The sequence below is a fragment of the Monodelphis domestica genome, chromosome 5 (genome assembly GCF_027887165.1).
Source record: "Monodelphis domestica isolate mMonDom1 chromosome 5, mMonDom1.pri, whole genome shotgun sequence".
In the NCBI taxonomy this organism is placed as follows: domain Eukaryota; kingdom Metazoa; phylum Chordata; class Mammalia; order Didelphimorphia; family Didelphidae; genus Monodelphis; species Monodelphis domestica.
The window spans coordinates 227150137-227166219 of NC_077231.1; the positions used below are offsets into that span (position 1 = coordinate 227150137).

The window sequence follows — 16083 nt, forward strand, 5'->3', positions numbered from 1 at the left end:
AAGAAAGGGGTAGAGTTTGTGGTTGTGGTTTGAAGATTTGGGAACATTGAAAGGCAGATACAGAGAGAGAAAAACAGTTCAAAGGGGAAAATGGAAGAAATAAGAACTTTGAAAAGACTGGACTGACTTGGAAGGTTTGTGTTGGGTAAAAATCTTAGAGATAACATTGGAAATGTATGTTGGACCTAGATTGTGGAATTTCTTGAATGGCACCATCAACATACAGTCGTAATAATAGCAGACATTTATAGAACACTTAGAAACTTTTGTACATTATCTCATTTGGTTCTCACCACAACCCTGTGACATACACATTATTTTCATTTATAGAAAAAGAAAATAAGGCTCAGCAACTTAAAGTGATTGATTAGAGGTGTCATATCTAATGATACAGGGGAATTGAAACTTAGATCTTCTTTATCATCTTTGCGTGACATAAAATTGCCCACTTTAGGACTTTGGACTTTATCATGTGGGAAATAGGAAGCCTGTGAAGGTTTCAGATTGCACTAGTGAACTGATGAAAGTGATGTGGTAGAAAGGTTAATCTGGCAGCTTAGATCTGGTAATGGACTATTTATGCCTTCAAAGTCTGGTAAGGGTTATCTTACTAGGTTGGTTTCAGGGTGAAATTTTTGCCTTAGTGACCTTAGTGACTCATTAAGACAATTTAAATAGTTTTATTGATATCTTTTATTTTTATATAACATTTATTTCTAAATACACCTTTGTCCCTCATAGTGTGACCTTTCCTTTTTAATTAAAAAATTTTTTAAAAAACAGAATTTATCAAAACTATGTCAACTGACAATACTGTCTGATTAAATTTCAACATTCAGATTTATCATTCTACTCCCATAGACTCCCTCCATTCCACTGAAAGGAGGGAAGGGTAGTCTTCTCCATATTCCTCTGACTAATTCATTTGTTGTTTCTCATGGCCAAAATGTTCTATTAAATTCATATGCCACACTTTTTTCCCCCTTATTGATGGGTATTTCCTTGTTGATGGGTACCCACTTTGTTTACTGTTCTCATAGATTTTTCTAAGTTACTGAAAGAAGCTTTGTGATTTGTGTCTGTGAAGAATGTACCCATTTTTGTGAAATTGCTAACTATTAAAGTGGGAGTGGTGTTTGGGGGGCAGGAGTAGTACAGGGGCATAAAAAGTGTAGGCATGGTTTTGCTTTCAAACAGATTTGGTCTCAGACATTCATAAAAAGTAATCAAACTTTATGTCTCCTTAGTGCTTTGAAATATTTTCCCAGAAGATATATCATTTGATCCTGACGTTATTACCTTCACCCTTTGAGACAGCAAATTGGTAGAAGAGCCAACAACTAGAGCTAGCATTTATTAAGCACCGGCTCTGTGCCAGGCACTGTGCTAAGAGTTATGGATACAAAAAGAGGCAAAAGACAAGGCCCTTGACATCAATAAATTCCCCATCTCATACAAACTGATTTATCAGGGATCAGTTGCAGCTGATCCCTGAGGGAAGGCGCTAAGGCTAAGGAGGGCTAGGACTCAGAACTCCAGGCTCCCGGTCCAAAGATCTTCCCGCCCCACTTCTGTTATCTTGAGGGACCTTCGGAGAAGCTAGCAGGGCTAACGGGGATGAAGGCTAGAAAGTCTTTCCCATCACAGGCTTTGGAAACTATTGAAAAGCTCCGGCCAACCTTGACCAAGCCCTGCCCCCATCCTTAGCCCTGGTCATGGACTAGATCCAGCTAAAGTTCCCAATGGGAAAGTTGGAGGGGGGGGGGGGGGTTGGGGGCGCTCCCAGCTGGCTCTGGGGTGGAGCCGGCTCGCTAGAAGCCAGCCAATAAGCAGGCGGGGGTGGGCCGTGTCCCGGCCTGCTGCTCCATCATAGGTCAGGCCCCCGGGCCGGGGTGGGCAGCCCCGGGAGGCAGCCAATCCTGGTTCCCGCAGTGCGGGGAGGAGCCTGCTTCTCTCGGGGGCTTCATTCCACGGCTGCAGCTTCTCCCCTCGGACGAGCCTCGGCGGCCTCGCCCTCCCTCCCCCGCCGGCGCTGGCCTGACCCATTCGGATCAGGTAACAGCACTGCCTGTCCCCCTCCTCGCATGGTCACTCGTGTGCACGTGACCGCGGGGGGCTCCCCAGGGACTTATTGTGGGGCGTGCACGCGCGCGTGGACTGATCTGCGTGTGTCTGGTGCTCGTGCGTGCTTGTGTGAGCATTTGGGGCTGCGGGTGCCGTGGCCCTGTTTGTTTCTGCGAGTCTGCCCCCTGCGTGGCGTGGTGTCAAGTGCAAAGAGCCCTCGATGTGGAGTCTCCAGGCTCCTAGCATTGGGAACTAGCCGTTGCCAGAAGATGGGTTCGAATCCAGGCCCTGCCTCTGACGGCTTTAGTGTGACCTTGGCGAGCCACTCCCCCTTCTCAGACCTCAGTTTACTCAGCTGTAAAGCGAGAGGGTTGAACTCTAGTCACTTAGGCCACTGCCGAATCTCATCCCACTTTCCAGTTGTATAGGTGGTGTGTTTTTATTTGTATGTGTTCTCTATTTGTGGATGTGTGTGTGTGTGTGTGTGTGTGTTTAACACTCATTGGATACTAACTGGAGCTACAGATTTCCCCAAAATGACAGACCACCGAGGCAGCCTTGAATACGGTGTTGCTGTTGGGAATGACAGGTCAGAGCAGTAGAGCTCGGGGGCCAAGCGCCTGAACACACGAGGCAGATGGAGTGGCAGTCCGGCACCATACCGCCCTAAGCCTAGGTCCATTATTATTCTCCTACCCCCATCCCACTTCCCAGCAAACCATCTGAACTTTCTTTCCTCTTCTCCGCCTTTATCAGGACCAGAGGTGACCTTTAGTCCCCTTGGCATCTTTTCCCTTGTCCCATGCAAGATGACAAACCACGTGGGGTGCTTCCTTTCACTTAGGGACTTTGGGTTGTAGTCGGAGCTTAAGACTGAAAGAGATAATATCCATTAGGCTTCTTTTAGGGCCGCGTCTCTGGGGGAAAGGAATCAAGGTGAACTGGGATAGTTGAAGATGCTTTACTGGAGGAGGCAAGACCTGGGCCTTGTCAAAAGATGCCTTGTTCTGGATTGGCAGAGAAAAGAGCTTGCTAAGTGAAGAGAATGGCTGGAGGGAGGAGGTCAGGTGTATTGGGAGAGATGACAAACCAGAGAAATAATCACATCCTCTCTGGTAGTTTTCTGAGATGGCAGAACAGACATTTGGGGTTGGGGTCAGAAAATAGGGTGAGAAAGAGGGTCCATTATCAGTGGAGAATAATAGCTCTTGGTCCTTTTTTGGGTTGGTTTGTTTACTTGAGGGTACAGATGGGAACTATAAGCTGACACTGGATCTAATATCCTATCCTAACCACATCTGCCCTATAGGCTGGCATTGTTGGTGGCCTGCGTCTTGGCAGGGAGAAAGAAGGGGTTGGCTCTGAGAAAGGATATGGTCCAATCTGAGAAACAAAATCAGAGAGAGGGGTGTGACGGAGGAAAGACTTCCTGCTGGCCTCCTCCATTTAATTTCCTTGTACTTCTGGGGCCTGTAGTGGCCAATTTGGAGATAAGTAGTCTTTCCCTGCCCCCACTCCCAACCCCATGCCCTCATGCCACGCTCCAGCAGCCCTCACTGCCCTATCGTGTGCCTGGCCCCTGCCACCTCTTCTGAAAATAAAGCCCCTTTGTCTCCCCACCCCCCACCTCCTGCCTTGGTCCACAGTGCCTGCCACAGTCCCCCTTTTGTGATCTCTCCAGGCGTTTCCATGGCAGCTGCCTTGAAGCTGGCCCCTGGTCTGAGGCCTCCTCCCTGAGAGGGAAAAGGGCGGGGGAATGGAATGGGGTGGGAGGCCTGGGCTGTATTCTGAGGACAGGGATAATATGCCCAGTGGGCCCATGGATAATAGACTGTGGGCTTAGGCATTGTGGAGAGGCCTTGTGTACAATGGATGAGGGCTTAGGAGGATGTGTGAGGACAGGAGGTTTAAGCTGGGGTGGAGAATGGGGAGTGCAATAATAGGTGATTCAGAGACAAGTTGGACTATTCCTATGAGCCACCTCCCTTTGTGACCTGAAAGACATTTTCCTTGGAAAACCAGAATTCAGGAGCCCTTATTCTTGGATTGTTGGTCTGATCCAGCTCACAGGGTTGCATCCAGCTTCAGCTGAGTAACATGCTGAGGAAAGTCATTGGGCTAGTCATTTGTGTTGGGAAGATTTGAAGGTCTTTCCTTTGGTATCTAACCCCCAGTGAGAGGACAAGGTATTGATGGAGATCAGGGTGGTAGTCCTGGTGGAGGGATGTGCAGGGACCAGGTAGAAAAAGGAGGAGAAGCAAGAGGAAAGAAGAGGAGAGAAAAGGAACCTCCAAACTATCAGGGTCTTCTATTGAAGTGACTATATGGGGCTGTATGGCTGGTTCAGGGAGTGAGGATTTCTTGTTGCCGGCAAGGCCCTCAGGAGCATCAGATTCCACTATCTCTAATCTCTATCCTATGTTGTATGTGCATGGCGCTTGTGTATAAATATATAAATACAATTGGACTCACACATACAGATCTTCCCTTCCACTTCTGTCTCTGGTATATAGAATCCCTTCTAACTCCCTATCACTTTTATTCTTTCTACGACCACTTCCTACTTGAGTGTGGGATTATCCCTGAATCCTTTTCTTTTTTGCTTCCTATTTTTACTATACTTATATCTGATGAAAGTTAGTTCCTTCAAGCAGTCCCAATGAATGAGGATTCTGAAGCCCATGATTAGAGGAACTTCAAGTTTGGAGAGGGTATGATTATTTTTCATAAATGTTGTCTTCATGGGTTAGGTCCAGGTCCTGCACATGCAGCATTTCTCTGAATAACTCACATGCCTGTCATCTAGAAATTTAAACTTGTTAGGCCTCTTTCTTTACTCATATCTTGAGAGAGAATGAGCCTAATAGGTCAGCCAACTCTCTGATGTGACTAAGTGGGGCTTCCTTTAAGTTGTCTAGTACTTTGAAAATTTAGAAGATTTGGTGATGCTCTATCTAGCATTTGGGGTTTGGGGAAGAAATTTGTCTATTACCTATTTCTAACCCCTTCATAATAATTCATAGCATCTTAGGGATGGAAAGAAATGTTTATTTTTATTCTGAATTTAACGAGTATCAAGTAAAATGAGCATTTCCATATTTTAAATAGAACAGAAAAAGGAAATAGTCCATGAAACAGAATTTCTACTCCATATAGCCCTTTTCTCTTTTATGTAAATAATAAATTCAGCATGTAACTTTTAAAGCTATGCTTTTCTATGTTTCCTTCTGGCCTTATGTTTTCTTTTGTGCATTAAAAAATTACTCCCTTGACCCCTTTTTCTTTTTTGAACCCTACTGCTAATTCCCCTCTCCCTCCCACCTTTCTCTTCCCTGAATTGGAAAAAAAAAAGAGAAAAAGAAAAACTCAACCCTTTGTAACAAATATGTAGAGTCAAACAAAACAAATTTCCAGTAGCTGTGTTTGAAAATGTATGTCTTAGGTGTGATAGAGGCTGGCACTAGAGAAAAAGTGCCAGACTGAAGAGTATGTGATCACCTCTACGGGGAAGGGGTCCCAGGAGTGGAATCCTGAGGAGAGAAGACAGGTGAGGAGAGCAGTGAGGGTCTCTCCATCTTGAGACCTTCTAAGAGAGAAGGTGGATAAAGACTTTCTCCTGAGGGTTACCCATTTTTCCTGTTGGTGACTGGAAATCTTTTCCCCCAACACTTCCCAATTGAAGGGACTTTCTGAAGATAAATGAGCAGACTTTACCTCAACTCCTGTTGCCCAGGGGTGAGTCAACTTGACTTTCTCTCAGTTGGGCTCAGGCTGCCAAGGCCCGAGTTCCCCCCAAACTAGAGGATGGAGGGAAAAGGGTTTAGATAGAGAAGGGACCTCCTTTTCCCACTTTCTTTTCCCCATTCTTCCCTGCCCATTATTCCTTTTGTTTTATCTGATTGAGTTAACATTAAAGTTTTCTGTTCCCCAAGCTGAGTGTGAGTGAACAGGATCGAGGGGAATCTTTTTGGTCTCGAGTAGTGGAGGGGGGATAAGAGCAAATTGAGGAGAGCATTTTTAGCTAAGGAGGGAAGGTAGAATGGGGAAATTCTTCAAACTCCCTCTCCTCTCTCTGAGCCAACCCATTACATCTGCTGTCTCCCCTGAACCCTGCTTTGTGGAAAGGGGGGTTCTCCTCTTTTTCTCACGCTCGGGGTCCAAGCCTCCTCTCAGGCGTACATCCCTTCCCTTCTCTTTTATTTTTTTTTTAAAACATAGGGCATCTAGATGGCTCAGTGTATAGAGAGTCAAGCCAGGAGAGAAGAGGTCCTGGGTTCAACTTTGATTTCAGATACTGTGAACTTTAAAAATATTCCATCCTACTTAGACATACTTTAGGGGAAGATAAAGTTGTCATTTCCTGACTGAACAATGAAGGTACTTAGTTCTCACCTTATAGTAAAGCTAGAACTTTAAGTTAAGTCTATATTTAGGTCTTAATACAAAAGGGTGTTAAGTACCTATAAAGGTTAAATTAATCACAAAAAGGTCAAGTATCTTAATACAAAAAGATGTTAAGTAACTATAAAGGTTAAATTAATCACAAAAAGGTCAAGTAGCTAACAAAAGGTGAATTTAAAGAAGTGTGAAGTAACTCTAAAGATATAATCTAATCAAAAAGAAGATGAGAACTAAAAGTATGGGCAGTCCTGGAGAAAAGCCTTTGATGTGATTGGTAGATGTTCAAATTTAGAGGTGGAGACACAAGGGTGAAAGGTCTATATATTTGGGATTTTTTTGTCTCTCAAGACACTCTCTTTCCCTGATTGGCAGTGAAGAGTTAGCAGAGAGCATCGTGCTGGCCTTTTGGCATCTTAGCTTGGCTACAAGCTATTGTCCGGTTCAGTGGTGAGTTTCTGGCTGAATTTCCCTCCTTTACTCTCCAACTTTTTCCCCTTTAGAAGCCTCTTATCTTCTTCAGAGACCTAGAGGTGGGGATTTTAAAACTTCCCCTGGCACAGGCCATATCCTCTTCCCTCCTTCTCCTTAAATTCTCTCCCTCTATATTAATTAAATTACCATAAATTTCCAGACTGACTTGGGTGTTTTATTTGGAATTTTCCCCAGCGATCAATTAACTCTAGATCTTTAAGTCACAACCCTAAAATTATCTTTACAATACTTCCTACCTGTGTGACATAGGCAAGTCACTTACCTCAGTTGCCTAACCCTTACTGCTCTTCTGCCTTTCAATCAATACAAAGACAGAAGGTAAGGGTTTAAAAAAGAAAGAAAATATATGTCCCATTCTGCACTTTGATTCCATAATTTTGTTGTTAAGAGGTGGACTTCGTGCTTCTTCATCTGGCCTCCAGAATTGTGGTTGGTTCCATTCAAAGTTTTTATGTCAAAAGTTGTTTTTTGTTTCCTTTTGTTTAGTTTTTTGTTGTTGTTTGACAATGGTATTATATATAGTTCTTCTAATTTTGCTTACTTTACTCTATATGAGTTCATACAAATTTTCCAAGGTTTCTGATACTGTTCTTTTCATAATTTTTAACAATTCAACAATATTCTATTACATTAATACATAATGTCTTCTTCAGCCATTTTCCAGTTGATGGGAATCTTTTAGGTTCTAATTCTTTGCTATAACAAAAGAAGCTGCTATACATGTGGGTCTTTTTTCCTATGATGTCTTTGGTATATAAGCCTAAAAGTGCTATCCCTGAGTCAAAGGGCATAAAACAGTATAGGCACTTTCAGCGATAGTTCCAAATAGTCTTGCAGAATGGCCAGACCTACACAAACTTATGAAGAATTCAGTTCTGATTTGTAGCAACTTCTGTATGGGGAAATTAAGGAACATATATTTCTCAAAGAATTTACAAAATCCATTTGTTCAGATTTTTACTTTACTGAGGTTAAAGACTTAATAATGGTATCTTGAATAATGAATAGGTTAAAAAGAACAAATAGCAATAATTATGAAAGAGATGAGATGAGATGATGAGAATCATATAAAAATATTCTGAGACTCAGCTAAAGAAACCCAGAGGATAAGACATATTCATATTCCTAAGAAATACCTTTAACAAAATAAGAAAACAGAAAATGGATTTAAAAATGTAATTAACAAATAAACCCCAAAGAAGCACAAAAGAAGACATTTTGAAAATTAAAGGAGAAACAAATAATTAGAAAACAAAAACAAAAAAGTTTCCAAAACTATAGAACTGTTGAAATTAATCATTGGTTCTTTAAAAAGACTAATAAAGGGGCAGTTAACACAGTGGATAGAAAGCCTGGCCTGGAGTTGGGAGGACCTGGATTCAAATTTGATCTCAGACACTTCCTTCTAGCTATGTGACCCTGGGCAGGTCACTTAACCCAATTGCCTAGCCCTTAGTGCTCTTCTGCCTTAAAACTGATTCTAAGACAGAAGATAAGGAGTCTTATAAAATAAAAAGATTAATAAAATGATAAAACTTTGGCTAATCTGATTAGAAGGAAGAGGAAAGAAAATAAAATAAATATAAAAAAATGAACAAAGTGAAATCACAATAAGCAGAAGAAATAAAATAAATTATGAGCAACTTATTATTGATGGTTTTATACTAGCTGAACTGAAAAATTTAAAGAGAAGTTTAGCAACAAAATATATAAAATGCCTCAATTAGCATAATACCAGGTTGAGCTTTTTCCAAAAGGGAAATGGAACTAGCTCTAAATTAACTTCCACAAGGAAAGATGAGTTTACAGGTAAATTCTATCAGTCTTTTAAAGAATAATACCTAAACTACATGAGTAAGTCTCAAAAATTAAGGGAAAAATACTATCAACATCCTTTTATGAGGCAAATATAGCCCTAATGCATAAACCAGGGAAGAACTATAAATCAGTAAAGAACTATAGATCAATTTTATTCATGAATATATATTTTAAAATTTAGGTAAAATTCTGACAGAAAAGACTGCAGCAATATATCCCCCCAAATATTCACCACAATCAAGTTGTATTTATCCTGTAGATGCAAGGATCATTCATCATTAGGAAGCAACACGACAAAACATCCAAAATACTATGATTATATCAGAAGATACAGATTAAAAAATAAACTTTGACAAAGGACAACATTCATTTATTATAAAAATCATTCATAGCATAGGCATGTTGGACCCTTTTTATGATTAAAAAGTATGTCTAAAACCAGTCCTTATCCTGTCCTTATCTTATACCAGAATTTGCATGCAAAAGAGAAACTACAGATTTTCATAAGTTATAATAAAATTAAAAAATCATCTTTTCCCTTTTCTACATTGTTATTCGATACATTTTTAGATGTATTCAAAAGAGTAGTAAGACAAGAAAAAAAAGATATTCAAGGCAGAAAGACAGGCAAAAAGGAGACTAGAATCTCCCTATTTGCTGATGGCATGTTGTATTCTCTGAAATCATCAGTGAATAAAATAACTGAAATCATTGCTGACTTCAATAAAGCAGCAGAATATTTTATTTAAATGTTTTTGTTGATACCTTTTGTTTTTTCTATCACATTCATTTCCAAATATATCCTTTCCTATCTCTCCCACAAATTGAACAAAGATTATGAAAAGGGAAAAGAAAAAAATATTCAGCAAAACCAGTCAATACATTGCTGTGTCTAACAACCTATGCATGTCAGGGACAGTTAGGTGACTCAGCCTGGACACAGGAAGTCCTAGGTTCAAATGTGGCTTCAGACATTTCCTAGCTGTGTGACCCTGGGAAAGTCATTTAACCCTTTTTGCCTAGTCTTTACCATTCTTCTGCCTTGGAACCATTACACAGTATTGATTCTAAGACAAAAGATAAGGATTTTAAAAATTAGTGTATGCCTGCTGTCAGTTATTTTTTATAATTTACAATGTTCTCCTGAAGTCTTCTTTCCAGAGTAAATGTCCTTTTTTTCCTTTAGGTGTTCTTAAAGACTTTTTACCATTTTGGTTGCCCTTCCCTGGGTGCTCTCCAGTTCTTAAAATGTGACACTCAGAACTTTCCATGATACTAGATGTGGAATAACCAGGGCAAAATATAGTGGACCTACTAATTGTTTTGGACAACCTGACTTTGTGTAGCTGAGGGTCCCCTTTAGGCTGCTTTGTCATACTATTGATTTGTCAGTGAGTCATCAAAGAACCCAAATCTTTTCCAGATTTGTCAAATCTCCCCAATTTGTACTTCTGAATTTGTTTTGAACCAAAGTGAAAGACTTTAAATTTATTTTAATTAAATTTCATCTTATTAGATTTGGCCCAACTTTTTAGCCTATAATATCTCTTTAGATACTAAGTTGTTTGTTTGTTTGTTTGTTTGTTTTCCCAATATATTAGCTTTCCTTAGCTTTGAGTCATTTGAATATCTGGTAGCTATGTATCTCTGCAAAGAAAACCCCAAAAGGGGATGTAGAGAGTCTTGCCTTCTTTTTAAGGATGCTGTGATATTTATGGTGATAATCAATTAGCAGTAAACCTTTATCAAGAGGATTACAGGGTTGTGAAAGCCTCTTGGAAAGGGTCAAATGTGAATTTTAAAAACTACTCAGACTGTACTTTAGAAGATTTGATTTAGCTATGTCCTTATCGTAACAATGGAGATACTTGGTCTAACAAGAATCAGGAATGTCTTGGGAACTTTACATTACTCCACCCATACTTAGACATATGTCAGGGGAAGATAAAGTTGTAAATTCCTGCTTGAACAATGAAGGTACTTAACTCATACCTTATAGTGAAGCTAGAACCTTAAGCTAAGTCTATTTTTAGATCTAATACAGAAGGGTGTTAAGTACCTATAAAGGTTAAATTAATCACAAAAAGGTCAAGTAACTCACAAAAGGCAAGCTTAACAAAGAAGTGTGAAATACTCAAAAGATATAATCTGAGCAGAGAAAGTGAGAACTAAAAAATGGTTGGTCCTGGAAAAAGTGTCTACTGTGATTGGTAAACATAAAATTTAGGGGAGGTAACATAAGAGAAAATTGTCTTTAAAAGGAGGCTAAAAGTCAGTTCAGAGATTTTTTGGAACTCAGTTCAGGAGATTGAGTTCAGTGGAGGACTGGAGCTTCCTTGGAGACGCTCTCCTGGTGAGTGATAAGACTGACCCCCTTTCCCTTAGGCTCAGGGAGGCCACTTTGGCCAAGGCCTTTAACTACTTCCTGGCTCAGTCTGAGCCAGAGCAGTTTAAATTAATTTTCTCTCTCTGTCTGTCTGTCTGTCTCTCTCTCTTTTTTCCTTAATCCCTTCTCTCTATGTTAATTAAAATCTCCATAATTCCCAGCTGACGGGTATTTTATTATTTGGGTATTTTATTATTTGGGTATCATCCCTGGTGACCAATTATTTAGATTTCAAGTCACAAAGCTAAAAATTATCTTACACAAATGATGCATCATGCACATGTAAGATATTATTATGGTGGTGAGTTTTATAACTCATCATTTCTTCCCTCATAGGCCATCCAACTTTCCTGGTCCTGTGACCCTCACACTAAAAGACAGAGGTCAGAACTTGTGGTGATGACTCAAGAGCCATCTAAAGACAGAGATTTTCCTCTGAGTTCTTGTTCAGGTAAGTAAGGAGAGAAGCAAAAGCTGGGCCTTTGGCACCCACTCAGATTTGTTTTCCTCATTGTCTTTCTTATTCTCCTGTTCCTTAACTCTGTGTTCAGCCCTCTTTCAGCCTGATACTTGCTGTGTTGCCTGATCTTGTCTTCCTTATGGTATGGGGTAGAAGAATGAGTTTAATGCCCTACAGAGATTAGAGCTATGGTCCAAGGGCCTTCACCAGCAGGCCTGATTCATCCCTAGGACGGGGAAAGAGATTCGGTCACTGTTCCCCCTTCTCTACACCTCTCAACCCAGAGTGCAGAAAGTGTAGATTTCCTCACAGCCCCAGGAGCAAGGCCTTCCCATTTCAAATAACCCTTACCAATGGACCTAAGCAAAAAGGAAATTGGGCACCAGGCACAGCAGGTTGCAGCAGTGTTGAATGAGACAATATTTGTAAAGTGCTTAGCACAGTGTCTGGCACATAGGCACATAAACATGCATAAAGCCATAAACTACAGCTTATGTATTATGTCATACATACCCAGTTTATACAACATCCTTTTCCCTTGCTTAACTGGTCTTAAAAGTACTGGACTTGGGCATTTGGAGTCCTGGGTTCATGCCCTGTCTCATACTAACTAGCTATGTAACTACAGGCAAGTCACGTCAAGGCTCTGGGGTACTTTCCTCATTGGTAAAATAAAGGGGGTGAGCTACATGTTTTCTAATGTGCCTTCCAGCTTTAACATCCCACGAACCTGTAAATAAAAGTTTTTTTTTTTTTACAAACCCTGCTACTCCTTTCTATTATTCTTAGGTACACAGGAGAATCTGTGTCATGTATTTGATACAGGCAAAAATACTGGGCAAGGCAATCTGAGGAGGTCTGGGTTCTAGGCATAGAATTGCCATTAACAACCATGTGATTCTGAGCAAATCACTTAAACCCTTAGTGCCTCACTTTTGGCTTTTCTGTAGAATGGGGTCACCACAGCAAAATCATGAAAAGGAATCCTGGAGTCTCAGAGTTGGAATAGACCATAGATTTCCTCTAAAGGAATTCCTACTTGAAGCAGGAATCCTTTCTCCATCATCCTGAAAAATGGTTCTCCTATCTACTCATATCTTCAATGGCAGAGAATATAGGACCCTCCAGCTGCCTCACTTTCCAGTTCTGGGTAGCCAAAGTTTTACCAGGAAAGCAATTATTTCTTAAAGAAGTGTTAAACCAGTCTCCTGAAGGTCTTCTGAGTAGGTATGCCACTGGTAGGCAGAGAGGAGGCTTCCAAAAACCCACAGTCATCCTACCTGACCAGTACTCAGATACATTGCACTCATATATCCCGATGGAAAGGGCTCACTTGCCCTCCCTCCTACACAGAATACAGGTGAGAATCAAGAAGGAATTCAAGAAAGTCTCCAGACCAATGAAGAAGGACTTCTTGAAGTCCATGCATTCTATGAAATGATTCAGAACAAAGTGAGCAGAGCCATGAAAACTATACAATGATACCTCTCTGAATCTGAGCTATTTTCCCTGGTGGCACAGGAAGTAAGGAGAAGAGATTTGATGGGGGTAGGGGTTTTGTTGTTATTAAACCTTTTTATGGACCCACAGACTGAGGTGTGGTTTTTAAATTTTATTTTTAATTTTAATAACAAATTTTCATGAGTTTTCTGAAGTTATATGATTCATGTTGTCTCCTTTCCTTTTTCTCTCCCCCCTCCCAAGCTGGCAAGCAATTCAACCTGGATTATACATGTATTATCTCACAAAATTTGTTTCTGTATTATTTTTGTATGTGATATAATAATAATCTTATAAAACCCAAACCCCAAAACATATACAAATAAACAAGTGATAAATCATATGCTCCATCTGCATTTCTACTCTAACAGTTCTTTCTCTGGCAGTGGAGAGCATTCTTTTTCATAAGTCTTTCTCATTCTTGTGGTGGACTTTTTTTCTTTTTTTTTCTCCCTCCCCTTTCTACCTCAAGCTTCCCTCTTTTCCAGAATCAGGTTCTGAGAATCATTTTTGCCTATCTTCCCCTTTTCAGCAGGTGACAGCAGCCTCATGGTGAAGATCAAGTGGGAGAAGCAAGAGTGGCTTTCCCAGACTTTGGAGGTCCCCTCCATTCTGCCAGAAAAAGACAAGGAAAACATCTTCCAGCGTCCGCTAAGTCATCCACTTCGCCAGGCTTTGGGGAAGCCTCGAATCCCAGGAGGGTGGGAAGAGGCCCAAGGCCCAGGGCAAATTCCCACTGCTCAGTGGATGGTGGGGTCGGTGGGCCGTGGATCCACAGCAGTCCCAGCACCTCTTGGTCCACAGTTTCCGGGAGGTGAGGGACACTTTGCGTGCACAGACTGTGGGAAGAGGTTTAGTTGGTGGTCCTCACTGAATATCCACCAGCGTACTCACACAGGAGAGAAGCCTTATCACTGTGGCAAGTGTGGCAAGAGCTTCAGCCAGAAGCCAAACCTGGTCAGGCACCAGAGGCATCACACAGGGGAGCGACCCTTCCACTGCTCCGAGTGTGAGAGGCGCTTTAGCCAGAAGCAGCACCTTCTCAAACACCAGAAGACCCATTCCCGTCCTGCAATCTACCCTTGTCCTGAATGTGAGCGCCGTTTCCGGCACAAAGTTGCCCTCCGCGTCCACCAGCGGACCCACACACGTGACCGTCAGCTGGCCCGGGCTGAGCTCCAGAAGCTCCTCAAAGACAAGGTGACCCGGAAGACCCGCCGGCCCTCATCAGCTTCCCGAGAGTTACCAGGCTGTCCCTGGGTGGAAGCTGGTAGAGGATGGAAGACTCGGTCTACCTCTAAGGCTCAGACCTCTGCTGCCGGCTCAGGGGAGCAGCGGCAGTTCATATGTAATGAGTGTGGAAAGAGTTTCACATGGTGGTCATCTTTGAACATTCACCAGCGGATCCATACAGGGGAGCAACCTTATGCCTGTCCAGAGTGTGGGCGGCGCTTTAGCCAGAAGCCCAACCTGACCCGCCACCTTCGTAACCACACAGGTGAACGACCCCACCTGTGCTCCGATTGTGGCCGTGGCTTCCGGCAGAAGCAGCATCTGCTCAAGCACCAGCGTACACACCGAGTTGGGGAGAAGTCTTCCTTATGCCCTGGCTGTGGGGAGAGCTGCCCCAGCCGGGCAGCCCTGCGGGCTCACCAGAGGGCCCATGCTGCTGCTGAGCTGCTCCACGGGGCAGCCCTCCGGGGCCGGATGATGGTGGCAGTGGCCAGTGTGGAACCAGGGTCAGGTTTAATGCAGCCTGCAGAGTATGCACTGGGCTTCCCTCTACAGCCACCGCCAATGTCCCAGGTCCTACAAGGAGATGAAGTTGTCTTGCTGGGCAGGGAGCCACGCTGGGGCAGGGGCCCAGTGGGCATGGCTCAAGTGGGTGGAGGAGTCCCCACATCTGGCACTGCTGAGCAGCGTCAGTTCATCTGCAATGAATGTGGTAAGAGCTTCACCTGGTGGTCTGCACTCACCATCCACCAGCGGAGTCACACTGGGGAACGGCCCTACCCTTGCCCAGATTGTGGTCGTTGCTTCAGCCAAAAGCCCAACTTGACTCGGCATCAGCGGAACCACACAGGCGAGCGGCCCTACCTGTGTGCTGACTGTGGCAAGGGCTTCAGCCAGAAGCAGCATTTGCTTAAACACCATCGTGTCCACAGAGGTGGGGGCCAGGTAGTTCTTGCCACTGCACACAGTATCAAGGAAGAACCTTAATGGATGGAGCTAAGACTCAGGAAGTCTTCACATTTGGGGGTTGTGTGCATGTGTGTGATGGGGGGAGGGTGGGAGATGGGCGGGGGTTATAGTTGATCTAATTGCTTGGACAGTAGACCCCTGAGAGCATCAATTTTTCTAGGGAGGTGTCTCTCCAACCCTAACTCAAGGGGAAGAGTTTTCTTCATGGCTTAGAAACTCATCCTCCAAACAGCCTATGGATGGGTCCTGAGATGGCCTTGAGTATGATGGGGTTGGATTAGACCAGATTATATTAACTCCAGGGATTGACTTCTTCCTGTTTTACTCTCTATCCCTTTCTTCAGGGGGCACATAGTGACCCTAGATGAAAGTAGCACCATAGGAAGGAAACTTCACAAATACTTGTAGAGGTCCAAGGTATGGGATGCCTAGGATGCAAGCTAAAATAGTCTCAGCCAGGTGCCAAAGGGTTTTTGTGACTACACTCAGATGCATCATCAACATTGGAAGCCTGAAGTCTTCTGATGATCCAGGTGGGATGAGGGAGATGTCCCAGCCCATCCAGTCCAAGGTAGGAGGGTGGGAGGCTTGGTCCAAGAGTAATGAGGATGGTGCCCAATTGTCATTTGATACTTTTGAGGTTCCAGGAGAATAGCAATATCAAATGTCACTTGAAAAAAGTGGTACCCAAGGTAGGATGAAGACAATTTACTTGGCTCTTTATCAAGAATGTTTTATTAAAGAAAAATGAAGGATCAAA

The 16083-nt window shown here is 42.6% G+C and overlaps 1 protein-coding gene across 2 annotated transcripts; it reads left to right on the top strand.

The window, feature by feature from the left end:
- Window positions 1-1856: 1856 nt before the first annotated feature.
- ZNF775 (zinc finger protein 775) lies at window positions 1857-16083 on the top strand. Of its 2 annotated transcripts, XM_016426231.2 has the most exons (3): window positions 1857-2055; window positions 11498-11612; window positions 13654-16083. In XM_016426231.2, the coding sequence occupies exons 2-3, from the start codon at window positions 11561-11563 to the stop codon at window positions 15339-15341; spliced, it is 1740 nt and encodes a 579-aa protein (XP_016281717.1). In that variant the 5' UTR covers window positions 1857-2055; window positions 11498-11560; the 3' UTR covers window positions 15342-16083. The 2 variants fall into 2 exon arrangements, with proteins under 2 accessions (XP_016281717.1, XP_016281720.1); XM_016426234.2 differs by lacking the exon at window positions 11498-11612.